This window comes from Manis javanica, chromosome 1, assembly GCF_040802235.1.
Source record: "Manis javanica isolate MJ-LG chromosome 1, MJ_LKY, whole genome shotgun sequence".
Classification (NCBI taxonomy): Eukaryota; Metazoa; Chordata; class Mammalia; order Pholidota; family Manidae; genus Manis; species Manis javanica.
Genome location: NC_133156.1, coordinates 13,553,476 through 13,581,306, shown reverse-complemented (window position 1 = coordinate 13,581,306; position 27,831 = coordinate 13,553,476). Strand labels below are relative to the sequence as shown.

Below are 27,831 nucleotides of genomic sequence, written 5' to 3'. Positions count from 1 at the left end.
CTTTGCATTATTCCTTTGTGATACAATGTTGAGGATGACTTTTTGGTCCAAATAATAAAAGGAAATTCTATCTTCGCATGGTAAAGTCAGAGAAAATTTCTTATGTACAATGTACTTGATATCAAAATAATCAGACTGCTTGATGGAGCTAACCAGGTCTATTGATGAACTTCAGATTTTAAAAGGTTAATAGGGAAGTGGGCAGAAACTCTTCAGAATTACCTCAGACTGCCATGACCTATGAACACATGACCAGAAACAAATTATATGAAAGCCCCCTATCTCATATGTATAAAATGAAAGCCAATGGTGGCGGGTTCTTCAGCTTCCAAAGAGTTCATTGCTTTTATTCTTGAACTAGGTCTGCTCCATGTGAAGTGGACAGTTGGGCAACTTCCCTGTGAATGTGAGCAACACAGGAACACATCTAATAGTTCAAGCTTCAGAGAATTTATTACCTGAGAAATCCAGATTGAGGAGAATTACCCAATAATTGTTCTATCTTTATACATTCCTTAGCACACCTCTTGATGGTTTTTGAAGAGTGATGCTACAATGCCTACTTTCTATGTCTGAAGCAAGGACACATTCAAGTCACTCTCAAAGAGCTGCCAGGATGGAAGGAGCAGAGTCCCAGTTTGGCTACTTACTAGCTCAGTGATCTTGTAATCTTGGTTACGTCATCTATAAAATGAAGATATTTCTATTACCCTTTCAGAGGTGTAAGGGGGATCAAGTACAATTATACATATATACTTACTTTGTAATTATAAAGTACAAACAAATGTATAATTTTAAGAAAAATGTTTAAAAGATTTTACAGTATCTATAGTTATATTATCTGCGTGAACTAAAGCACACAGATATTGCATAATAGTATCTATCACGTGCACAGTGATTAACAGCATAGAGTAATATCTCATTGACCTTTAGAAGAATGCTTGTAGTTACTGTTCCTTTTTATTTGCTAGGCAACGAAGGCTTAGGGACGCAACTTGTCCAGGGTCACCCTGTAGGGGGTACCCCTGATTCTGACCTAGACCTTTCAAACTCCATATCCACAGTCCTTTCAGCTAACATACCTTATTTTACTCTACCCTTGAAGATGTTTTCTACATTTTGAGGATGATCAGAGTACATCTGTTTTGATGTGCAGCTTTGGTACAACATAGATTAAAAAGTTAAAACAAATGTAAAGATAATGCCAATGAAGTTTAATAATATGGAAAATGAGAGTTTTATGAACTAAATATTAGTAAACCTGTATCTGGGTACTTATCCATTGACTCTTTATAGTTAAGATTTACAAAAACATACATTTCCAACACATTTCAGCTTAAATTTAGAAACAACAGGAATTACTGGTCAACAGTTTTGTCTCTCAAACTGAACTCTTTGGAGCATATGCTCTGGCAAAGCTTTGTTCTCTCTGTATGCACCTCAGGAAGGTAACAGAGGCAACGCTGTGGACACTGAAAGCTGAGCCTCAGGGGTCAGGCAGTCTTGGGGTCACATCCACTTACTAGCTGTAAAGCGCAGGCTAGTTACTCCTCCAGGCCTCAGTTTCCTTTTCCATAAATGGGAAAAACTCTACCTTGAAGGAGGATTAAACTGGTTTTCCCACTTGGCTTGGCCCATCAGTCTTCGCACTTTACAGTCACAGTTACGTGTCTGTTAAGCCGTCTGCTTTTGGCTAGAAATAAGCCTAGTTGGCTTCCTCATGTTCTGGCTTGTTCTGAAGCACATTGCTCTCAGATGGGGACTTACTAGAACTTTTAGAACAGGAAAATACAAAGGGAACCCCTGGCTTGCTGGCACAAGTCTGAGCAGCAGACAGTGACACATCTGTAGGCTGACACTTCAAAAGATACTCTCAGCCGAACAGTTTCTAATTTTAAGGCTTTAGAATCCCCAATTTTTTCCCCATTCACTTAAGGACGAAGTGAAATCTTTGTCATGTAAACAAATAAACAAAAAACAGGAAAAATAAATCATAGAACCAAGTCCAGAAGGCTTCGATGACAAGGTCTGATGATAAATCTAACTCATTTACTTTGACAAAGAACATGATGATTGTACTCTTTATTCCTCATCTTCAGGGAATGAGATGATGACTGACGTTTCAGTCCCTAGTTTTATATATTAAGTGCTTTTGAATACAAATGCAATATTCCAAGCACCAGGATTCCGACTTAAGTATGCACAACAGCATAAGCAAGCAAACCAGGATGTGAGACATCTTTAAGTGAGGAATCTCACTGATGTCTGACTCTTAACTTGAAATCTGAGTTCCAATTAAAATTTACTCTGAGATCCCATATATGAAATCTCTTACCAAGTGCAGTGATAAGAAATTAAGAGTTGTGGAACACATGCTCATGAGGATCCACAGGAAAACCGGAAGAGCCTGCTCATTTTATTGTGGAGCCAATGTGATAAAAATGACACAACAGAGGTCAAATTATAGAACACTCCATTTAACTCTTTGTTTTGCCCATGGGATATTGTGTTTTATAGTAAGAAATTTTTAGTGTTCCTCCCATTCCTGGCACAAAGCTCCTAAAAGCCCATGGAATATCCTAATTGGCAAGGGCAATAAAACCATCTCTGTTAATGGTGAGGAGGTGATTTAAGAAAGCCCTAGGTAACAGGATGGGGGCTGCCAGCCAGAGGATCCGGGATTAGAGGGCAGGAATTTTCAGCCCCACCCCCACACTTCTGGGCAGGGAGAGGTGTTGGACACTGAGTCGAATCACCAATGGCCAATGATTCAATCAACCTTGCCAATGTAACGAAGCCTCCATAAAAACCCAAAGGACAGGGTTCAGAGAGCTTCCCGGTTGGGGAACATGTGGAGAGTCGGGGAGAGGGAGGGCCCGGAGATCGTACACATACCTGGCACAATGTGCCTCTTCATCTGGCTGTTTATCTGTACCCATTATCATAAAAATAATTAACCGAAGGATGTTTCTCTGGGTTCTATGAGTTGCTTTTGCAAATTAATTCAACTAGAAGAGGGTGTGGGGACCTCCTATTATAACCAGTAGGTCAGAAGCACAGGAAACAATCTGGATTTGTGATTGGTATCTGAGGTGGTAGAGGGAGGGGGGAATGTAGTCCAGTGGAAATGGGCCTAAAACAAGTGAGATCTGACACTGTCTCCAGGCAGACAGTGTCAGAATTGAATTAATTGCTTGGTGGTTGGCAAACACATTGGAAGCCTTCACACGCAATCAAGCTATATAAAGCCTGGGATTTCTGACAATTTTCCATCAAAGCAAGGGAAAGTCCATTTCCAATTGCAAAATAAAACCTAAGCCCTGTACCTGTTAACCCTATCAGATTTTATTTTTTGAAATACTGATCTGTGAACTCTTGCAGTCTGAAACCATGCAGCAGGTATATAAACTAAGGCAGGTGCTGACAAAACAACCAACAGCAGCTGCTTTGGGGTTCAGTTCTCACTAATGTGGGATATACTCAACTGCACCGAATGTGGCCTTCCAGACTCGAAGTCGTACGTTCTTGGATGTACATAAACATGCGCAACTCTTAGCTCCGTGACCTCTCTGGACTCACCTCTCACCTGGTAGACCCACCTGTAAGGCCCGCTTGGCTCCCACTGTGCCGTCTACCTCTTTGGCACTCTTATTTTTGCCTGCTTTGGTCATGACCACCTTTTGCCTAAAGGAACTCCTACGTCTATCTCCTCCCTGGCAGTCCTTGCCTTCATTCCTGCACAGTACTCATTGTTAACTAATTCTGTATTTTGCGTTTAGTTTTGTTTATTGTCTAACTCTACTGGAATACGGGCTCCCTTCTCTGCAGTGTTTCCTTCCTGTTGTGGCAGTCACACCCAGACACTGACTTGCAAGCATGCATTCATTCATTCACTGAGTAAATATTAATGAAAGCCTACTGTGTGCCTGGCACTGTTTTAAGTAGGCAAACAAGCTTAAAGCCCTGGCCCTTGGGGAGCCTATATTCCAGTGGAGTTAGACAATAAACAGATAAATACATACATAACATTAGTTAACTGAGTACTGTGGAGGAATGAAGCAAGGGCAGGGAGAGGAAATGACGGAGGTTTGCATGTAGGTGTAAATGCTATTTTGGAGAAGGCAATTGCAGTTATGCAGCCTCTAGATGGTCCTACGGATCCCCACCTCCTCACAGTCATGTCCTTGTATAAGCCCCTCCTCTTCAGTGTGGACTGGACTTACCAACCCAGTTCTAACCAACAGAATCGGGCAGAAGTGATGAGATGTCACCTCTCAGATTAGGGTATGAAAAGACTATGGCTTCCATCTTGAGTTCTCTCTTTCCTGCACTGCTTGCTCTGGGGAAAGCCAGAGGCCATGGCACAAGTTCAGTGCCATGTGAGCAACTTGGAAGCAAGTCATCTCCCATTCGAGCCTTGAGATGACTGCAGCCCAGGCCACAACTTGATCGCCACCCTATGGGAGACCCCGAGTCAGATTCTTGACCCACAGAAACTGTGAGAAATGTTTTCTGCTTTCGGCCACTATGTTTCAGGACAATGTGTCATGCAGCAATGGATAACTAATACAGAGGTCAAGGATGGTCCCACTGAATAAATGACCTTGGAAAGAGACAGGCCATGTGAAGACTTAAGGGAAGAGAGTTTAGAGAAGCAAAAGGCAAGTGCCAAGGCTCAGAAATGGGAACACGCTGGGCATGATATGAAAGCAGTGACAAGGCCAGTGTGGCAGAGTCACAGGTGACGGTGTGGAAAGACACCACAGGGACTAGCTGGTATATGCCAGCTTTGAGCACTCCCATGGATAATGACACATAATCAATACTATGAAGGCTACTCTTCGAACCATCACTAGTTGGCCTAAACTATAACCAATACAGCAACAGTAACAGTAATAGCTTATATCTGAATATCTATCCTAGGAATTGTGTTAAGTGCTTGATTTAATTTATTCTTCACAATAACCCAATAAAGTAGGTATTGTTACTAGCCCAATGCACAGGTAAGGAAACCTAGGCTCAGGAAGGTTAAAACATTTTCTCACATTCACAAGTTAGGAAGTGGTGGCCCCAAGATTTAAACCCAGCCCTCTGACTTCAGAGTACCCCCCCCTGCCTTTACACAGTTCCAGCTCCAAAGAGATGCACCTCGAATGAAACACTCTTTCACCACTTAAAAAGTAAAAGAGAAAAAAACACCCTGAGCCTCAAACCATTGTTGAAGCTAACAGACCCAGTCTCTGACTAGAAGCTCCAGGAACTTTGATTTTTCTCTTGAGTCCTGATAGCAGAGTTAGTTAAGGCACTCTTTTATTCTTTTGAGGTTTAACCCTTCAGCATAGTAAACTTAAAAAAGCACATATGCGGCTTTTCTTTTTGAAATATATTAAATGCCTTGGGTAACAAATATGGAATTTACTGAGAATTAATATTCTTAGATGAAATATCAATATATTCTATTTTATGCAATTTTATGCTTAGCTGACCTAGCTTGAGCCTGGCTTCCTAGCAGTATCCAGCTATCTGGCACTAAGCCAGGTGTCCATCTGCTATAGGAACTTGCTTTTCCTTCCTGCTTAACCTTTGTCTTAAAGCTTGGGGAAGATTATTAATTTCTGTGTGAATCAGGAAACACACAATCCATTTAACTTTGATTTTTATCTATATTCTACTATTAGGGATGCTATTTAAAATATCTTTTTTAAAACCAATGGCTTTCACAGACTGACAACCTTCCATACAGGCAGTCACAAATTTGAATAGGCCGGCCTTGGGCTAGAGGAAACAACAACAAAAAATAAGAGAGGCTACTAAGGTTTCTGTTTTCACGTTTTCACCTAGAAGAAATGTGAATGAAACCAGCATGTTCAACACCATTAATGATATTATAATAACATTAATAGCTAACACTGATGGAAAGCATGCTACATGGGTCAGATAGTATCGTATGCACTTTGAATATATTACCTAAATTAACAGTTCCAACATCCCAATATGTTTAGTATCATTGTTATCCCAATTTTACAGATGGGAAAACTCAGGCACAAAGAAGTCAAACAGCTAAAATGTCTAGAGGCAAGACTGAGACCCAGGCAGTGTGATTCCAACACCACAAGCTCTTAATCCTACACTATACTGCCTCAGTCATTTAGCCTGAAAAGATGTGCAGGATTCCGAGCACATTAAATTCTGCTTCTAAGAAAGATTTACCTTTCTCAAAAATACAAAAAACTGAAATAAAAATTTAAAAAGCCCCATTAAAATAAACTCCATATAGATACACATATATATGTATCATATACATACATGTATTAGCCAATCCAAACCTCTTACAATATCCTCTTGTCCCACACAACTCATATTCCTTGTATCAAAATACATATACAGATTAAAAGTGATAAATTTAGGCATTGAGAAAAACCACACACACACACATGTGCAGACACACACACTGCTTTAAGTTTATTCCTTTTAAAAAGGTTCATCATTTTGCTTTTTCATTGCTGAATAATCCAGGTTCACCGCTTAGAAAATTCTGGGCATATTCTCATTTACCCTTGGTCTCTTATTTCTCTGCTCAGATATCACCTCCTCAGGAAGGTTTCCTTCACCACGCCATCTTTCAGTATTGTCTTCTCACCACTTCCCACTTATATCTCTACTTCCCACTTATATCGCTACTTTAAACTACATTATCTGTTTGTGCATTTGTTTCTTTTTTATACCTGCCATTAGAAAATAAATTGCATTTGGGTCATCTTGTTCTGGGCTGTATCCCTAGTACCTAAGCTGTGCCTGTATAAGTATGTGTTCAGTAACATGTATGGAATGCATGAATGAAATGTTCCCTTTGAGGAGAGTACCACACTGCCCTTACCTCATCTCCCCACCCCTACCTATCCATAACCCCTGAATTTACATCCTTGTAAAGATGTGAATTCTTCTGGCATGGGGCAGTGGGGGAGAGGGGACAGGAATCCTGCCATAGTGGGTTTGGTGGTGAGCAAGGGGTCAGAAAATAACAGGGTGAAAGACATGTATATGGGGCCATTGTAACCCTTCTCCTGCCTTTACCCTGGGACAGAATTTATCTCCAAGCACTGTAATTCTTTTTCAGCAGATTTTTGTATCCATCCTTTTATCTCCATTCCTACAACTATGCCCTTTACATACACCTGGACTGTTTCAAGTGCCCCTAACTCACTGCTGTTTTCCTGTTTCTTTCCACTCATGCATTCTGTAAAGACACAGGATGAAAACATGAAAACTTCAGGGCATTCTCTCCCTCAGGAATCTTTAGTGATTCCTCTACACTGGGAAAGAGGAAACCATTTATCCTGGAAGCCAACTTCAATGCTCCATGAGTTCTGGAAGACAGGCTATGACCATCCTGCTTGCGGCTTCCAGGACTTAGGGCAGAGGCCAGCAGAGAGGGTGCTTAGGAACAATCACTGCTTCAATAGCATCTCTCACTCATTCTTTCTGCGTTCATACAATACTCCATGCTGCACATTAGGGCACTTTATCGTAAATACAATTTATTTTCATTCACAGGTGTATAATTCTTTGTCTACCTTCTCTAAAATCAGATTAAGGCTTTTAAAAACAGCCCCATATTATATTCTCTTATTTCTACCATTTCTCAAGCCTGCACCATCCCAAGGTGTGTTATTTCTGTACAGAGATCCAGTAATACAGTTTTGGAAATAATTTCATTATGAAAAAAATACAGATCACAGAGTAACTGCACCAGGATAATTTCGAGAGTTTCAAATAGCAAAAGAAAAATCAACATTAAGAATTCTGGCACAGAAGGGCTGGGTTTGGGGGTCTTTAAAGTACTTGAAAGCAAACTGATGGATTTGGTAATCTTCATAGAAGCCCAGTTTGAAGGATACCACAAAGATTGTTTCTGACTTTAAATTATGCTAACCAAAAAGTATGACTTGTCTAGCAATCTGGAGACTGCCTACAATGTTAATAACATGCTTAATGGAAACATACAAAAAAAATGGGTGGAGAATGGTGGGCCATAGGACTTGATATACTTCCATACTTCTTGAAATGCAAGGCACTCTTTTGGCTGGAATGGTACTAAATGGTCCATTTTTTATGTAGAAATCTTTTTAGCTCTACAGAGATTTTATAGGCACCTGTACGTTACACCAACTAATTAGAGCACTTAGATGTTACAGCTATATGCAATTTATAAATAATTAGTTTGTAAAGTGCTTTGAAAATGAAAGTGCTATGTAAGTACTCAAATTATCATATACTAAAAGCCCTTGGTATATATAATCATTTTATCTAATAACTGGCTCTTTAAAAGGCCTAGTACTTTATAGCTAAAGAGAATTTCTGATCTTGAGTCATTAATATTAGTTCATTTAGAGTGAAAAGCTATCAGGGAGTAAAAACAGAGATACCAATCAAGTTATTTTTCCACTTTGTCTTTCATGTTCATCTCCCCCACCCTTTCGTAGACCAATTCAGTCTTCCCTTAGGTTCCTAGAGATCTATGCAGATTCCTTCCACTTAACAGACTCTTGGTTATCTTGCCCACCCTGCCCTGTTTTCCCCTTTCTCCCATGTGTCTTCTGAAGGTGTTTTGTATGGACCTGTGAGTGTAGGGCCACCCTAAACAGATTCAAGACAGTGAGACGCATGATCGGTGATGCCAAATTGTTAGTAGCAATGAAGCCGTGAGGATATGGCAGGGGGTCATATTACGAACATGTACTGTGATTACCTCAGTCCACTACCATCATTCTACACCTTTATGGCCACTAATTAAACCTGGCTTTCATCTCGACAGGTCTGGTTCAGAGGTACTAAACTTCATTAAAATAAACCTGTTAACTATCCCACAGGACTACTCACAGGCAACATTTAAAACAGCAGCAGAGTTTTTGACCCTTACCCACTTAGCCCTTCAGGACTCCTTTGCCATCATCAAGTGCCGTTTTCCGTATGGCATTAGTTTTCCAGAACCTGTAACTAGCAACCAACGGTGTCCCTACACTGGCCCGTGACTGTTGTCTTTCCTCTTCCCTGCTGCCATGTAAACTGAGCGGCCCAAAGGCCTACAGAAATATTTTACTGGAAAACCCAAACCAAGCCATTCTTCTGTACAAAGAACATTAATGTTTAGCCTTCTTTAGCCACTAAACTAATATGCCCACTGCCCAGCGACATCGTTAACGACAAGTGACATTTTTCTGTTCTCGTGTGACTTATTCAACACGCTCTCTTTGAAAGCCTTGGCTTCCTTGACTTCATTTTCTAGACTTTCTTACCAAGTCACTGGTTGTTCCTTTTCGCCTAACCTTTAAATACTGAGTTTGCTCAAGGCTTGGTCTTGAGCCTACTTTTTTTTCACTCTCCAGTTTTTACGGATTATATCATATTTATAGCCAGAACTTGCAGAGTTTATCTCCAGCTTAGAAAGAGTTCCTAGTCTTCAACTCACTCATGTACCACCATGTTCAAAACAGAATTTTTGATTTCAGTCACCTTCTCCACCTGCTGGCCTATTTTTTTTCTTAAGCTTCCCATTTCAGGATTTCGACCCCAAACCTAGGTTGGAGTCATCTTTCTGTTTCCTCACCTTCCACATGTACTTCCTGAGGTCTACCAATACAGTTCTAAAATGTATCTCTAATTCACCCTCTTTTCTCCATCTCTAGCTTATTGGCCTTCCAGGCCAGTTCAGTTTCTTTGCTTCTACTCTGGCCTGTGTACAATTCATTGCCCCACACCACCACCAAAATATTCAGATGTCATCCCCAGTGTATTTAATATCCACACTATCCACCACCCCAGTTTTTCTTCCCATCAAATCCACATGGGATAGAGCCTTCTCCTCTTTACCATGCAAGATATGCAAATCTCTCATACCTTTATTTCCTCAAATCACCAGTTTTCTGCTTCAAGACTTCTGAACATTCTACTTCCCCAGAATACTTCTTCTTTTTGCAGTTAGGTCTTTCTTCTCCTGTAATCTCTGGAAGATGATCCCTACCTTCCATACCTAAAGCAGATTCCCCTCTTGTGCTTTCTATCTTGACCCTACATTTGTTTTTCAAATTGCAACTTAAATATTCTTTCCCACTCCTTCTATGTGTGCTCCATAGCAACAAGACCCATGTCTCATCCACTAGCATATCTACCCCAGGAGCTGGTATTAGGTGCTCCATAAATAAAGAAGTATATTTATTTAAAGAAGCTGAGTGTAGTAAATGTAGGCTCTATAGTAGCCTAGTAAGGCTACTAGTAAGGCAAGAGGTGTGATTTGAGTGAATAAATGGTTCCATGTCATAACTACCCACATGGATTCATCTAGTATTCACTACCTATTAAGCACTGTGCTGCAGGGTAGTATAGTGGGTAAATAACATAGGAACTAACAATAGCACAGTAAATTCAAGACCAGGAAACACAAAAGTAAAATGAAAGCACTGCAAGTACCCAAGCTAGGGTGGGGAGTCTGACACATTAGCTATCTAGAGAGAGTATGGTGGAAGTGGGTTCCAGAAGAGGAAACAGCATAAACAAAGGCTCCAAAGCACAGAGCGCGCGCGCGCAATGCTCAGGTTCAAAGGCTGACAGATATTTACGGTGAATTAAGTCATGGTGGGGCAGTACAGGTAAGAGAGACATGGTTGAAGAGGTGAATAGGACAGTTCCTAGATATGACTCACTCATATTTTAAGTTAAAAAAATTAAAAAAAAACCCTCAATTACCTCAATGGAATTCTCCTTTCTCCCAAATAATGCTTCTTTTATGAAACCTTAAGCTACACTTACTTACCTAAGGAACAGAAATGTTACCTGGTCAGCCTGGATTTCTCCTTCTACAATATAATTAAACTGTCCTGACCTACTTAGGTCATTTCTGACCAACAGTGTCCTGAAACTAAAGCAGTTAACTGGTATCTATCCTATAAATGCTACCACAATGATGGAACCTGACACAACCTAAAATTCTCCTGTGAAATCAGAATACTCAGAATGCTTTCAAATTATTCCCCATGCTGGCCCAACCAACCAAACAGCAAAGGTTGCAATTCTTTCATGAATTACTAAAAAATATCTAGCAAGAAGCCAAGTTATCCCTCTACTCTCACTTTTTTTCCTTTTTTAAAAAATCAACCAGTCTATCTGGGGTGATGCTTGATTGCATCTCTTCCTCCTCCCCAATCACAGCCATGAATGCATAGTCCCTTTAAATCCCTTGATCAAAGACCTTGTCTAGACTCCTGATTTTCTCATAGTTTCCTCATTTTCAATGTTGGCTTAACTAAAAGAAAAATAAAACCTAGAACACTCAACCTTGAGTTTCAAGGAACAGAAACCACTCGAATTAGTTTAAATGAAAGAGGGAATTTATTAGAAGAATACAAAGGTTTCTTGCAGGGGTTCCAACAGCCGTATTGGATTAAAAGCTAGAAGCACACCTTTCTGAAGGACAGATCATGTTGTGATCACAAGCTTCTACTTCTGGGTTTTGCAAGATCACGAAGAGAATATTCTACAGGAGAGTCCTTCCTGTATAGTGCATAAGGGACTAGAATGTGGATTCATTTCTGCTTGCTTTCTGATCCTTATAGTCCTTTATGCTGGCCTCAAATTTGTCAAGCACATGTTGGCAGACATTCATGAGCTCATTCAGGCCTCTCTGAAATGGCTCAACAGCTGGAAGAGCACCTCGGGTCTGAATGCGTAAATTAATTTTGCTCTCTGAAGGATGGGTTGTAGTGTAACCACAAAATTCCACTTCCGGGTTCTTCATGATCATGTAACGAAGGGAATTTCCTAGGGTATGGTCCTCTTCATGCAATACAAATGTCACACAGTGTCTATCTGTTCCAGCTGCCTGGACCATTTCCAGGGCTGTCTTCCTCTTGCCTTCAGCCATTGAGGTCTTCAATCCAGATATTTTTCTACACACATATTTTTTATAAAAATAAGATCATACTGAATATGGTTTTGTAGCTAGCTTTTTTTTTCACTTACTGTATCACAACGCAACACATCATTACTCTTAATGCACTCCAGTTATACAGAACTATTAGCATTAGCCCCTTACTTTCCTGCTTCCACATATTCTACGGATAAAAATTTAACTGCCTGTAATTTCTCCCTACTCCATTTGACTGTCCACATAGGGGAGTCCACAAGGGGGGGTTTCCTTAAAACGCATTTGAATGTTTACTAAAATACTCTTTTGGTATAGTCACAAGAAAGGAATAGGGTTAGAACAGGATGGGCCCTGCTAGAGGATGAAAATGAGTTTAAAATAGCAGAAAACCACTGATTATCAACATACAGGCCCAACTATGGTTTCATTTGCAGGAGGTAAGAAAACTAGAATGCAAAGCCTGAGAAGAGTCAATCAAGCAGGAGGCAGAAAAAGAAAGCGCACAGTGGCATAAAATGACAGTCTGCAGAGCGGAGGCACTACAAGGACTAAGGCCTGAATGACCACACCAGTGCAGTGCCATCATTCCGGCAACTGTGGCCTGGTACGTGAGTTTATACGTTAGCTTTACTTACTCTTGCTGCTCTACTTGGGGGAGGGCGGTTTGGTTTGGTACTTAACTCTGGTTCCACAACTTGTCTTCCTTGATATCTAGCACTGAGCGTCCCTATTCAAACACATCCACGTCTCCCCCCCTCCCCTCTTCCCAGTCGGGGCCCTCTCTGTCCCCCACCCAAGGCGCCCACTTCCCTCTCTTCCCTGGTCCTTCCAGCCAGGCCTCGCCGCCAGGCCGGGCCGCGGAGGCTAAGGCCCCAACCGGCCGTGGACCCCTCCGCCACCGGCTCCCTCGTAGGGCGCGGTCGGCTCCCCTCCGCCCGCCCCTTCGCCAGCCGCTGCCCGGCCGTTACCTCTCCAGCTCCTGGTCCTCTTCCATGGCGTAGCGGTTTTTGGGATCCTCAGGTGGTGCTGGCCGACCGGAGGCTATGCCCCATACCTCGTAACGTGCGGCGAAGCAGGAAGGAAGGAACAACAGTCGGAAGGAGCGGAGGACGGAAGGACGGAGGCGGAGCCGCAGCGGCGCGGAGAGGCCCAGCCACTGGGCGGGGCGTGCAGGCTCCGTCCCCGAGGCCCCGCCCCCGGCGCGAGGAGGGCGGAGACACGGCCCACGCGGCGCACCTGGCACTCGGGATGGTAGCCCGCCCGCGGAGCTAGCGGGATTTAGGTGGGGTCCGGCCTCTGCCCCACCGCGATGCCGAGACCGGTGCGTGGACCCCTAAGCTTAGCTCGCGCACCTTCCCTCAGGTGATGGCGAAGGGGGCGGGGCCTTACCTGACGCCTCCGTATCACCTCCCTTCTTAGGGAGGGAATCTGGCCTCGTCCTAACTCACTGCTGCACCGGTGGGGGATGGTGTTACTCTCAAGCACCCCCTAACCCTGAGTTTGGGGGCGGTGGGTATGGACGACAGGTTTAAACTAGAGTCCGCCAATACACCTTGACGAATTCCACGACAGAGTAGGATGGGTTTCCGAGGGCAGGTAACTGATTCATTCGGGATCTTGCAACTGCACATCTCCAGTGGGTCAAAGGACAAGCGTTTGTTTTTATTTCTGGGGGCAGTGAGAGTTGGGAAGAAAACTCCTCCCCACCCCGCACCCCCGGCCTCCGTTCTTCCGCTCCTGGACTCCTTTATACTCCTGGAGTAGGCAGTCCTCCCTTGCTTTGGACTTCCTCTTTTCTCTAGGCTTCTTAAACCTCCTCACCTTCGGAACCTCCCTCTCACCTTTGTTCCCAGGTGCCTCTGCTCCCGCCTGGGCAAACTTCCACCACCCAGGCTCGCTCTCTGCCCTCCTTTTGCCTTCCTACCTCTTCTCTCACCTCCCCTCAGGTGTTTTTCTTCGCTAATAACTGTGGACGAAAAGGAATCCTAGAGCAAACTCCAGAAAAGAGTTTTTATTTGAGCCAAGGTTTAGCACAGCTTCTGCGGAAACACAGCCCTTCGGTAGAAAAAGTGCTCCGCAGAGGCGAGCTTTCTTACAAGATCATATACGTTTTCTAACAAAGAATATGTCATGATGTCAAAGTTACGGTCTCAAACTACGAGTTAGCACGTACAAAAATGGTCATTACGGGGTATTTCTTTGATCATTATCTAGGCACAAGGCATTCCCCTGAAAACTATCCCGACATGAAGCAGATGTACTTTTGCCCTACAGACCATAAATTAGGCCTTTGTCTTAGATAACCCAAGCATTCACGCCGGGCACTTCTTAGAAACGTTCATTCTTAATATTTCTTGTTGACATAACCCCTTCTCCCTTCCTCGCTCTCCTGCTCTCCTCACCCCGGTCAGCCCCAGTTCCTACCACCCTACTCTAGCTGTCCTCTCACCGCACACACCTACATTTCTGCCTTCCTGCGCCACCTGTTCTGCTTGCCTCCTCCCCGCCCCTATTCCCTTAGATGTTCACTGCCTCCGCCAGCTGTTGCACTCGCCTAGCGGCGGTCCGCGGAGAGCGCAGACACTTCTCCCGGGTATCTTCTGCTAGGAAATCTGGCAAGCAGCGTGGACTGGCGAAAGCGAGTGGGGGAGGGCAGGCGGCGAAGGGCGGAGTGGGCTCACTCTAACCCGGGAGTGACGGCCCGTTCTGGCCCGCCCCCTGATCTCTCCGATAGGTGGAGACGCCTTCTGGACCGCCCCTTTCCCTCCCTATGGCGGTTCGGATTGGTCCAGGTGTGTGTCGGGTTGGGCTGCTCTGCCCTGGCGCTCGCCCCCGGGAAGGCAGCAGGGGCGGTTGAGAAGTGAAGTCTTGGCCAGAGTTTGCTTCTTGCCAGGAAATCCGTGGCGTTGGCGGCGGCGGCGTTGGCGGCGATTCCGGGTGGAGCGGAGGCCGGCTCGCTCCCGGTTCCCGCAGCGGGCCGCGGAGAGCGGAGCTGGTGCCGGGCTGCGGCTCCAGGAGCCGGTGCGCGCCCCGGGCAGCCGCGCTTTCCCAGTGAGTAACTTTGCCCTGCCCGCCTCGCTCCGCGCTCTCGCGCCGGTCCCGGGCAGCCGCCCCAGATGCGGGCGTCGGTGGGGTGTGGGGCGCCGTCGCGCCCCGGGAGGCGGCCGGAGCGGCGCCGCAGCAGTCCTCGCGGCTCTGCTCCCTCGCCGGGGCTCCGGGAGACGTGTACCCGGGTGTGGGGCTGGCCGCGCTCGTCCGGGGAGGAAGGGATGGGCTGCCCCGCGTCGGGTGCCCGCAGCCGGGCAGGCGCCGGGGAGAGGCTGGCGGCCCCCGGCTGTCACCATTTGGTGGTTTGGGCCACCGTGTTGCTGATCTTCGCGTCGTTTGCTTTTTCAGTGGGGAAAGAGGTTGGGGATGAGTTTTTGTTGTGTCTATGTGTGGTGAATGAGAGTTGCATTAGCTGCCTTACACCGGATCTTGTTACCCTGGAAAGGAATGGAGGCAGAGACCCTCCGCCCCGCCTGTTGCCTATGAATGCCCACCTTTCCCTTCAGGCTGGAGAGGGTGAGATTTGACATCTTCGAGGGGGAAATTTCAAAATTCGGATCTTGAGTTGGAAACAGTTGCACACAAAGCACCATTCGCTTTTCAAAGCTTTATGCCCTATTTCAAAAGAGAAACTTTTGACTATATGTAGTGTTTCTTTGGATATTTCAGTTTACATGGAAGGTTATGAATGAAGGTGTTCATATCTGCCAGCAGCTACAGTCCATTCGTGCCTGGATTAACTATACAGATGCTCCTTTTTAACAGATACCAGAAACGAAGTTGAGTGAAAAGCAGTGGCAGTTCAGGAGGAGGAAACAGTTGTGAGCTCCGGTTTATTGGAACAGCCTTCACTTTAAGAATTTCACATTCTCGCAGCAGTAGTACTTAAATGTAAATTGGCCTTCCTCCCAGGACAGATTTTGATTTTTTTTCCTTGCTGTACTCTGACGCAGCACTGATGAAGTAGGATCTCAGTAGAGCAATTTTGTTTACTTTGATAGATTTGATTCCTATCTCCACACCCCCTTTAGAAAATGGACTTTGATCTAGTATCCTTTTTGGCCTGCCACAGCTTTGTTGAGCCATGAATAACAAAGTTTTGCCTTTTTACCTTGGCCAGGTCCCACATGTGAGTTTTCCCATGGGGTAAAATGTGGGCCAAATCGGAACCAAAGTAGAGTAACACTACTTTTAATTTGGCCACTCGTGTTACATTAACATTCCTAATTCTGTATCGTGTACCTCTTTACTCATCAAGTTAGAAGTTTTTCATTATTCATTCAGCAAATGATAGAGTGCCTACTGCATGCCAGGCATTGATGGCAGCGGTATGTCTTGTCCTGAAGTTGCTCAGTCTTATTTGGAAGCTGATCCATACCTCTCTTCCACTAGCTACCCAAAAGTAATTTAAACAAAATGCTGTGGGAACTTAAAAGGGGGAGCATTTCTGCCTGTAGTTTGTTAGGGAAGGCCTGACATAGGCACTTCCTCTTCAGTTTGGTGTAGGATTTTGCCAGGTACATTCCAAGTCAAAGGACTAACATGGAGGGTGCTGCATTATAAGATCTGTGTGAGGTTATTCTGGCCGAAGGACACAAAGTCTAGGTTTGGAGTAGAAGCCAGGGGCTGGTATATTATTCATTTCAGAGCACTTAGCACTTTGCCTTGCTTACAGTAGGCAATCAAATATTTATTGCACTGACTTGAACAGGAACATGAAGGATTTTGTATGCCAAATTAAGAAAATTGGACTTTATCCAGTCAGTTATACAGAGCTGCTAATTTTAAGCAGGAGAATGTCATGATAACATTTGCATTCCAGAAAGATATCTGCAGCAGTCTGGAGGATGGTGAGGGTCCAGATGGGAGGTAATAAGACAGAGTAGGAGCTGTTATACTATAGGAGTTCTCTCAGGGTTTCTTGATTCATATTGTCTGAGTTTGAATCTGTCTCTTATCACTCACTACATAGCCTCTCTTTCTTAGGTTCTTCATTTCATAGGGTTTGAGGGGATAAACCTTGAAAAAAGTCTGCATATTACTTAGAATTGTGCTTGGCACATAGTGAAGATTTCGTAGGTGCTAGTTGTTATTTTTGCAAAGGCAGTGAAATAGAGATGGTGTGGCATTTACAAGGTAATATCAGTTGGACTAGGTATGTGACTAGATGTGATTAATGAGAGAGGATGAATCCTAGGTTTTTTGACTGGAGGCATTGAGTGTACTGATTAAGCTGGCTGTGGAGTCAGAACAGGGGTTGAATTCCATCACTTACCCTTAGAATTACTATCCTAACTGAGCTGATAGTTTCCTGATATTTAGGAAATGATCATAGTACTTGTCTAGTAGAGTTTGAGGATTAAATGAAATTATACATGTAATGCCCTTGGCAGAGTACCTAGTATATATCAAATGTTCAGTAAATATTAGTTTTTCCTTCAGTGACGATGACAGCATTAATGAGTTTGCGGAATGTTGAAAGATAAGAGAAGGAGCAGTTGAAAGGAATTGACGGTAAGAGTTGGGAAGGGAAGATAAAGAGTTTTGGACCAACCCAGTGAGGTGCCCTGTGGGTGGTTGAGATGTCTGTGATGAAGTTGTTGGGTAGATGTGTTTGACAGGAACCAGAAAAGAATGAAAAGAAAAAAGATCACAGAAAGCCTTTGTGGGTGTTGTAAGCTTAATGGAAAATTTGTGGAAAAGGGAGTCAGAGGAGAGGTTTACATGATAGCCATGCCAGGAGTGTTGATATTGAATATTAGGCATATCTGTCGTTTGAATACATTTCGGCTACCATCCCAGGAGAACTCCAGGCTCATATAATCTCGCTGGCCCTACCTTTCTAGTCCTTTCTGATTGTTCCCTCCCAATCCAACCTTTTTAATTTTATTAGGCAGAACCATTTAATTTTTCTAAGCTTACTGGGCTAAATAAAGTTCACTCTATGCCTACGTTCCTGTGTCGAAATCCAACAAGGTTTCTAGAAGAATCAAAGGTCTCATTTCAAAGGTTCTACTCCACTGAATAAGCAATGTTGGTTAAAAAAATATGTATATGTGCATGTGTGTATATATGTATATATATATATGCACATACATATAGTATGTTTATACATATCTACACATACATATATATAATTCTATATAAGATATATATGTATAATAAGTATTTTCATATATACAACCCATATTTTATATATATATAGATAGAGAGATATCTGTATATATCTTGTATTTGGAATTATTGTTGTAGAAGACTTGGCCAGGCCAAAAATGACTCTGTTACGGAGAGAGTTACAAAGTAAAATTCCCTGTAGTTTTCCGCTCATATGTCTCTCTTGCTCAGAAAGTACAAAACCGTAGAAAAATCTATGGTTATGTAAGTTTTTTGGTTGATTGGAGTTAGAAGAAATGGCTAGTTTGTGTATTAGCCTAGTGAGAAGTTATTAAGAGGAATTTTTTGCAAAGCAAGTGCCCATGATATACATTATAATAATTCATCTTCTAGTTTGTATGCTATTAAAAGAGGCAGGTATTGTAGGTTCTGTACTTTAAAAAGTATGCTTCAAAGAGTAGGGGTCATATCTGTTTTGCTCACTGAAGAATCCCCATGTACTTAGAACCATAAATATGAATGTACGCATGAATGAATGAATTGTATCTGTCAGCTTTAATCTGTCTTGGCCCACAGACTTCTCAAATTTTGGGAATAATGATTGGTCAGAGGGAAGATGAAAGAGAGACTTGAGCCAGGAGAGAATTTTAAAGTGTTTCATGTACCTATAGGAGGATACAGGAACCATAATAGAATTGTGGCAATTATGAGACAGTGATTTTAGTGCCAGCTGTTATAATTATTTTTATGATTCCCTCCTTTTTCACATTTTACTGTGTTAGTTTTGGGGTGTGGTAGGCAGGAACAGACTTCCGTAGATATATTGCTTTGTTCAAAGCTAACCTGACAGTGGCATCATAACTTTGCCGTCTCTTGGTCATTAGCAAAACTCCAGAGCAGTCTCTGATGTCTTGATAAGAAAAGCTGAAAAGAGTAGATGTGTTTTGGGCCGAGAGGGTTTCAGCATAATTGACACCTTTAGCTTTCCAGCCTTGAAATTTAGGACTATTGCTTCTGAGAGGCTGGATCTCAGTGGAGAAATTATGTAAGGGAAAAATGATTTCCCTCCAAATTAGTCTGGGTAGGAGAACTGAGGAATAGAAACAAATGCAGCAAATAGGCAATAAGCAACTAAAACTGTGACTCTGTAGAAGTATATATGGTATATAAGGTACTATAGTGTATATAGTACATATACTTAATATAAGTATGCTATAAATAATTACATGTCCACTTAAAAAGCATACCATTTTCAAATGTGGAAAACAAATGAGATTTTAATTTTTTTCTTTTTTGAAAGAATGTCATAGAGCTTTTTTAAATAACAAATTGCTTTAAAGTGTGTAATCAGGGTCATTGTAAAAAGTGTTATGTTTATCTTATGTAAAATAAGATGTACTTGTCTATAATCAAGCTTCCAGAAGCTCTGTTGACTATTACTTTGTTTTTCAAATAAAAGTAAAAGTAAGTCTGGGAAATGTTTATATCCCTTCCCCACTACCTCCCTGCCAAATTGGGGTTTTAGCTACCAATCTCAAAAATAAATCTTTTATCAGAATTCTTAATGCTGTTTATTTCGCAACATAATTATTGAACAAATAAATTGGAGTCCTTCACTTACATGTTACTTATTTCATTTTTTATTGAGACCATTGCCACTTTTCCCTTCCACATGATTTTGATGTTTGAACTTTGATTTTCAGTACTATTCAACGAGTACCTAAGTATACACGGTGTTATTAACCCTGGGCCGTGTGGAACATGAGAGATTGTCTTTGCCCTTGTAGAATGTAAAATCCTGAGACCTTCAGTCAAGAAAGAGTTAATTATTTGAAGCACGTGACTGATACCCTTCACTTCTAGTACCTTGACTTCTCAACTCCCCTTCACTTCCTTCACTTCCACTGTATTTAACATTCCGCCCAATTTTCCACATTAGAAATCTTAAAATTTCCGTCTCACGTTCTCTGACCATGGCCTCCTGTCCTGTCCTTCCAGCCCTCCCACCCCCACACTTTATGCTATAGTGCCCTTCCTCTGGGTGGGGGCAGTTTGCCAATCCCTTCATTCCACCCCACCTCCCATTCCCTGTTGCATTAACACCTACTGGCCATGAGGTCTTCTAATAATCCAGTTTGCGGTCCATCATTAAGCACCTGGAATATGCTTTTACTGACAACTTTGCCTCTCTTGAACTTGTTTTTTTTTTTCTGTGCCTGCAGATAATGCCCCTGTTCTGATTAAATCTACTTCTCTCCCTGAGTTGCTTTGGTAACACCAGTAAGAGGCCAAGCCCTCAATGCTGGTGATTGTCTCTCACCAACCCTCCCCTCATCCTCCTCAGTCAATTAAGGTTTATTTGGCACATACTGAGTGCTCTGACACTTAGGAATACTGGGGCGTTCTCTTAGAGCTTACATTTTAGAGGAGGTAGACATTCATCAAATAATAACACACAGTATAGTTACAAAGTTTGGTAAGTGCTTTAAAGAAAAATACAGAGTAATGTCTAATTTGGGAGTCATTAGCACATGTGGCTGTTGAAATGTGGCTACTCTGAATTGAGTTGTGCTATAAATGTTAGTTACGTATGAATTTTGAAGACTTTAACATCAAAGGTAAGATCCCAATTTTTCATGTTGATTGCATGTTGAATTGAAATGATAATATTCTGAATATATTGGGTTAAATTATTGAAAATAATTCATTCACTTTTTTTGTAATGTGACCACTAGACATTTAAAGTGACACATGTGGTTCACATTCTATTTCTGTGGATAGTGCTGACATTGGGTACTGTCTGGGGATCTGAGAGGAACTAAGTTAGTCTCTGTGGAGCCAGGAGTCACTAAAACCTTTTCTGTGGACGTTGTCACTTCGACAACCTCTGTGGACATGGATGGCACTTTGAGGGAGGATGGGAAGCTGGGTGGGAGAAAGCTGGGAGAGAGTGATAAGGAATGAGGCCAGGAAAGTAGATAGGGGCAGATCACATAGGCTTTTACAGACCCTCATGAGGATTTTGTTCTTCATCATGCATGGATTATTCTAGACTTTTGTCATTAATAAACCCTTTTATCCAGTCCAACTTCTCGAATCTGCAGATCATCTGGTCACTTCATCATGATCTGGTTTGATTTCTCAGATTTCTATCCCTCCCCTTCCCAGTTTATACACCTAAGTCCCAGCTCTGTTGAAGGCTAACTTTCCCACGTGTGCTCTTGATTCCATGCCTCAAAGTATCTCTCTGGAGAGGCTTTGTCAATTCACTCCCTTTATATCTAATATCTCCTCCCTGCTGGCTTTTTCTCCCAGCCTATAAATACGCTGCAGTCTTAAAGTTACATAACCAAACCCCATTGACCCCACATTCTCCTCTAGTTACTGCTCTTAAAGCATACCAAAATATTTTAAAATTTAACATTTTATTTCTATGTATAACCAATATATATTTGGTTAAATGTATATATATAACTACATTTATATAATATCTGTATAACATATGTAACCATAACATATTTATATATATATAACTAATATATTAAAAATGTATTAGCATGTCAATATAAAATTATTAATAAGATATTTGATTTTTTCATATTAAGTATTTTAAATCTGGTTATATTTCCACTTATAGCACATCTCAGTGCAGATTCTAAGTTTTCAGTGGTTAAAGTAAAAGCAAAAGGAATTTTATAAAAATAATTTAACAGAAAAATGTTTTATACTGCTTCAATTTTTATTGTGGTAAAAAACATAACATAAAATTTACCATCTTAATCATTTTTAAATGTACAGTTGAGTAGTGTTAAGTACATTCGTATTGTTGTAACAGCTCCAGAACTTTTTCATCTTGCAGAACTAAAACTCTGTACCCATTAAACAGTGGCTCCCCCTAACGCCTCCCGTTAGCCTCTGGGAATCACCATTCTATTTTCTGTTTCTATAGGTTTGATTACTTTAGGTGCGTCATGTAAGTGGAATCATGTTATTTATCTTTTTGGTGACTGGCTTATTTCACTTACTGTAATAATCTAAAGGCTCATCCATGTTCTATGATAATAGGATTTCCTTCCTTTTTAAGGACCAGTAATAATGACATTGTATTTATATACCCATTTTGTTTATCCATTAATCTGTCAGTGGACACTTGGGTTGCCTTCACCCTTGGCTACTGTGAACAGTGCTGCAGTGATTATGGATGTGCAAATATCTCTCCAAGACCCTGCTTTCAATATTTTTGGATCCCAGTTCTTCAATCCTAGAAATGGTTGCTAGATCATATAGTAGTTCTATGTTTAATTTCTTTAGGAACTCCATGTTTTCCATAGAGGCTGAGCCATTTTATAATCTCAAAAACAGTACAAAGGGGTTCCAGTTTTTCCACATCTTCACCAACACTTGTTCTGCTTTTTTGATAGTAGCTATGAAATGATACCTCATTGTGGTTTTGATTGGCATTTCTCTGATGATGAGTGATGTTGAGCATCTTCTCATTATGCTTGTTGGCCACTTATATATCATCTTAGGAGAAATGTCTATTCAAGTCCTTGTCCCACTTTTCAGTTGGGTTATTTGATTTCTGTTGTTTCTGATTTGTAGGAGTTATTTATATATTCTAGATATTAACTCTTCATCAGATGTATTGTTTGCATATATTTTCTCCTGTTCCTTAGGTTGCCCTTCAGTTTGTTGATTGTGTTCTTAGATGTGCAGAAGTTGTTAACTTTGATACATAGTCCCATTTGTCTATTTTTGCTTTTGTTGCCTTTGCTTTTGGTGTCATATTCAAGAAATGCTTGCCAAATCCGATGTCATGAAGTTTTTCTCCTGTGTTTTCTTTTAGGAGTTTTACAGTTTCAGGACTTAAGTTCATTTGAGTCAGTTTTTGGATATTATGTAAGATAAGGGTCCAAACAAAATATTCTGAACATATTTTTGAGATCTAATTTATGGAAATGAGAGAAAGTTCTGCAATAACATGGCATAGTTTTAATTTGGGGTAATCAATGACAGTGACAAGGCTAGGACACAATTCTGAGATAGTGCTTAATAGTATATATTCTGGTGTGAATTTCTCTGTTCTTTTCATTTTGTGTAGTTGTTAGACACCAATGTGGAAACAATCAGTAGTGCAGGGCTAGCTGCAGCTGAAAAATGAAATGACTGGGAAGAAAGCAGGTATCAGAGTGCAAGTGATTGCATCTTGTGCCTCTGCTATTAAATATGTAATGCATTTTTCTATAGTTGCCAAGCATGCCCTAAGATTATCCTGTCAGTGCCATTTAATAAGATTTCAAAAGTGTTCATAACAGTTAGATCTCATGAAATATTTATTAACCTCATTATTTTCTCTAATTTTAACCTCTCTGCTTTCATTATAAATGAAATACATTAATTGATACTTCAGTAGACTAATTTCAGAGTTTGTTAAAAATAGATACAATTTTTCTGGCTCTCTGACCTATTCCTTTTCTAGGTACATGGAGTCCATTCGTCAGCAGATCTGTATGATCTTTCTACCTTTGAAGGTATATAATAACAGTAAGAAAGCTTTCAGGATTTATTCTGTGAGTCTGAATTTTTTTTTAATGATATGAGGGATATTTACAGAAAGGATTAAAACATTTTTAAGGAACCCATTTTGTAGGATATAGAAGGATGGTAAAATCTGAGTGCTTAAACATCAAAGTCAACTTTCAACTAATGTAATTGTATAAACTTTTTTTCTTACAAAAGGTTTACATGTTAAGTTGCTTGGTATGACTTAAGTCTTGCTAAATATGACAAGTGACTGAATTTTTTAAATTTATGGCTTAGGTTCTCTGGAGGCAATAAATCAAACTTGGTGCTAGAAAACAACATAGACCATTAAATGTTTCTTAAAATGCTTATTCATAATACAGCAATTTTTGTGTCTTCAGAGAGAATTACTCTTTTGGTTACTTGAACCATTTGAAAAGAAAATGTTCTGTTAATAAAAAACAAAGAAATTGCTCTCAAAGTATATTAGAATTTATGGAAGACTATCTTTTGGAAGGTAATGCTTAATATTCTTAAAAATAAAGATTCTAATTTAATTTTAAAAGATTAAAATCTCCATTTTAAAGAGTATTTTTCTATTTTCAAATTCTTGGGAAGCCAGCAGTACCTCTATTTGATTTGCCTTATTGCATACATTGTCAAGTACATAAGGGCAGAAAGGTATATGTGGTTTTCTTTTTCTTCTTACAATGTGTATTTTTTAAGAATGTAAGTAGTACGTGCTAAATATAGAAAATTTAGGAAATCCTAAACTTTGAAAAGAAAATAAAAATTAATAATCCCACCAGCTATAATTTTAAAAAATCATACATTCAACAAATATTTGAATATCTTTTCTGTCCTGTGTACCATATTTGGAATATGAAAGTGAATTATAGGAGAAATTGAGACTAGTCAGATTATGTTTCATTAAAATTACTATATTTCAATACAAATATGATATTTAAATGGCAAAACTTGGAGAGAGAGTCTTGTGGCAAGGCAAAAGTTATTATTATTATACATAAAAGGTAAAGAATAGTTTCAAGAGAAAACAGATTTCAGCATTTTAGTGGTTGTGCAGATCCTGAGATAGCTCAGTAATGATCATAGATCTTTCTTACCCAGTGGGTATTTATTGAATGTCTGTTATGTGCCCGACACTGTTCTAGCTGCTGAGAATATAGCAAAGAACAAGACAAGTGGGTTCCCTGGTCTTACAGAGTTTACATGCTGGGGGCAGGAGGAGATAAGCAAATTAATGAAAAAGATAATGACATGCTAGGATGGAAATAAGATGACGTGGTTCAATCTCGACAGTGTGTTATACTGGTGGTTAAAATCTACAACCAGTCTTCCGACTTCCTTTCCTGTCTTAGTTGTCTTCTTCCTAGTACTGCCCCCCAAAAAACAGTGTCATCTTTGTTTCTTGCCCTTTTATACCCTTTCCTAGAGATTTCTCTCTCAGTGAAATGACTAAAAAACAAAAACAGGAAGGAATTAAGAGGAGAAGCAGGGCATCTGGAGAATCATTTCTCAGATAATTTGGCTTTGCATGGAGTTAAGATTCTGTTGAGTTTGTACAGACTTGAATTTCTAACCTGTCAGCATCTCAACCGTACTTAGTATTCGTATGTTCTGAATTAGGAAAAACAAAACCCTACCAGTTATTAGGAGAGGGAGAGAAAATGATTTTATCAATCCTCGTGGAATTTTCACTTTTAAAGTTTCTCATATCTGTTCAAAAACGACTTATCACCTATGTCAATTTATAAAGAACTCTTGATTTGTAACATAGCTGATTAGGCAGTATTTACAATTGAGGTCTAAGACTTTGGTGCCCTGCTTTCTTGGGTACAGAAGAATACGGAGTGTGACCCATGACTCATCAGTTGATGTCGTGGTGCATTTTTAGCAACAAAGAATATAATAGCAGATTTCCCTTAAGCAGCAGTAGTTGAAGTAAACACAAGAAAACCCAAATTTGTCTGTATCTGCGCTGGTGTGATTACAGCTGAATGTTAAATTGATTCTTAGAAATGTGTTACAACACTGGACATGTCAATGAGTTTGACTAGAGTAGGTATAAATTATGTATGTGTCTTGCAAAAGATTCCTATTAGGCAGCAATAACTGCATTTCTCCCATTTTTATGGTATGAAGTCACTTTGCAGATAAATTGACACTTAATATTTAGGCTTGTGTTTTAATTCTTTTTTGAAACCTGGGGATGAAGCAGCGAGGAAGAAGCATTATCTCAGGCATACTACTCCATTTTTAGTGTTCCATAAAATCATTTTATTTTTGATATGGACATCGTCTTTGCTTTGCTTTTTAGTTTTAATCGTGTACGTAGGAACCAAGCTTCGCTGCTTTCTACTTTCTACTTTATTTCCCTTTGTACAAGCTCTGATCCATATACATAAAAGTCAAACAGATGCTTAGTGAACAAGGTTCACTCCCAGCCCTCTACCCCAACCCGACTCACCAGGTTCCTCCAGAGCTGACTACTGTAAGAGTTTTTTATATATCCTTCCATGCATATTTTATGTGTATATATTCATGTGTATATCTACATAGACAAGATATTTTTAAACATATACTCTGTGCCTTGATTTAAATCAGTTCAAAATTTATTTAATTTGCTAGTCTTCTTGAAATGAAACTTAATTGCCTTTCAAGGTGATTGCTGATCTTATCTGAATTATATTACCTTAAAAAAAGCATTTATATAAAAGTCATGTTTACCCTATACTATAGTTTATTAAGTGTGCAATAGCATTATTTCTAAAAACAATGTCCATACCTTACGTAAAAAATACTTTATTGCTAAGAAATGCAAACTGTCACCTGAGCTTTCAGCAAGTTGTAACCTTTCTGCTGGTGGAGGGTCTTGCCTCCATGTGGACGGCTGCTGACCGAGCAGGGTGGTGGTTAATGAAGGTTGGGGTGGCTGTGGCCGTTTCTTAAAGTAAGACAAAAATGAAGTCTGCCTCATTGATTGACTCTTCCTTTCATGAAGAATTTCTCTGTAGCATGTGGTGCTGCTTGATAGCATTTTACCCACAGTAGAACTTTCAAAATTGGGAGTCAGTCCTCTCAAACCCTGCCACTGCTTCATCAGCTGAGTTAGGTCATATTCTACATTCTTTGTTGTAATTTCAACAATCTTCACAGCATCTTTACCCAGAGTGATTCCATCTCAGGAAACCACTGTCTGCTCTTCCATAAGCACAACTCCTCATCTGCTCAAGTTTGATCATGAGATGCAGCAGTTCAGTCACATCTTCAGGCTCCACTCCTAATTCCAGCTCTCTTGCTATTTCCACCACCTCTGTAGGTACTTCCTCCACCAATGTCTTGAACTCCTCAAAGTCATCCATGAGGACAGGAATCAACTGCTTCCAAACTCCTGTGAATGTTGATTTTTTGACCTCTTCTCATGAACCACCAATATTCTTAGTGGCATCAAGTTGAATCCTTTCCAGAGGCTTTCAATTTACATTGCCCAGATCTATCAGAGGAATCACTATCTATAGCAGTTTTAGCATTACAAAATGTATTTCTTAAATAATAAGACTCGAACATCAAAATGACTCTTTGATCAATGGGCTACGGAATGGACGTGTAAACAGGCATGAAGACAACATTCATCTCATTGTCCATCTCCATCAGAGCTCTTGGGTGACCAGGTGCATTGTCAATGAGCAGCGATATTTGGAAAGGAATTTTTTTCTGAGTTGTAGGTCTCAACAGTGGGCTTAAATAGCCAGTAAACCATGTTGTAAAAAGATGTGTTGTTATCCAAGCTTTGTTGTTCCACTGAGAGAGCACAGGCCAAATAGATTTAGCATACTTCTAAAGGGGCCTAGAATTTTCAGAATAGTCAGTGAGAATTGGCTTCCACTGCATTAGCCCCTAAAAGGAGAGTCAGCCTGTCCTTTGGAGCTTTGCAGACAGGCATTAACTTTTCCTCCCTAGTTATGAAAGCCTTAAGTGGCATCTTCTTCCAATGGAAGGTTGTTTTATCTGCATTGGAAATCTGTTGTTTAGGGTAGCCACTTTCATGAATGACCTTAGCTGACCTTCTGGATGACGTGCAGCTGCTCCATCAGTACCTGCTGCTTCACCCGCACTTTGATGTAGGAAGATGGCTTCTGTCCTTAACCTCGTGAACCGACCTCTGGTCGCCTCCAGCTTTCCCTCTGCAGCTTCCTCGCCTCTCT

At 40.9% G+C, this 27,831-nt stretch overlaps 3 protein-coding genes across 5 annotated transcripts in view; 1 reads left to right on the top strand and 2 right to left on the bottom strand.

The window, feature by feature from the left end:
* The window catches only part of LOC118969486 (protein POLR1D-like), a 40,187-nt gene extending 27,159 nt beyond the window's left edge, over positions 1 to 13,028 (bottom strand). For 2 of the 3 annotated variants that reach the window (XM_037003886.2, XM_037003885.2), the window contains exon 1: positions 12,889 to 13,028. Coding sequence is in view for 1 of the 3 variants with exons in the window: in XM_037003884.2 (XP_036859779.1) it covers positions 12,889 to 12,914 (26 nt within the window). In the remaining 2 variants the exon portion in view is untranslated. The remainder of the gene's footprint in view (positions 1 to 12,888) is intronic. The other variant, XM_037003884.2, reaches the window with a different exon arrangement.
* Positions 11,363 to 13,021, bottom strand: LOC108407260 (RNA polymerase I and III subunit D). Its single transcript, XM_017676432.3, has 2 exons — positions 12,889 to 13,021; positions 11,363 to 11,942 (listed from the first exon to the last, which is right to left on the bottom strand). The coding sequence occupies exons 1-2, from the start codon at positions 12,912 to 12,914 to the stop codon at positions 11,567 to 11,569; spliced, it is 402 nt and encodes a 133-aa protein (XP_017531921.3). The 5' UTR covers positions 12,915 to 13,021; the 3' UTR covers positions 11,363 to 11,566.
* Positions 13,029 to 14,730: 1,702 nt separating the features above from the next.
* Positions 14,731 to 27,831, top strand: part of LNX2 (ligand of numb-protein X 2) — a 72,334-nt gene continuing 59,233 nt past the window's right edge. The window contains exon 1 of the mRNA XM_017676431.3: positions 14,731 to 14,971. The gene's annotated coding sequence lies outside the window, so the exon portion shown is untranslated. The remainder of the gene's footprint in view (positions 14,972 to 27,831) is intronic.

Excerpts from the sequence above, each read along its gene's own strand:
- LOC108407260 (XM_017676432.3), bottom strand. The coding sequence starts at position 12,914 with ATGGAAGAGGACCAGGAGCTGGAGAG. Across the intron at positions 11,943-12,888 it reads GAGGACCAGGAGCTGGAGAG|AAAAATATCTGGATTGAAGA; the intron begins GTAACGGCCGGG and ends ATATGTGTGTAG.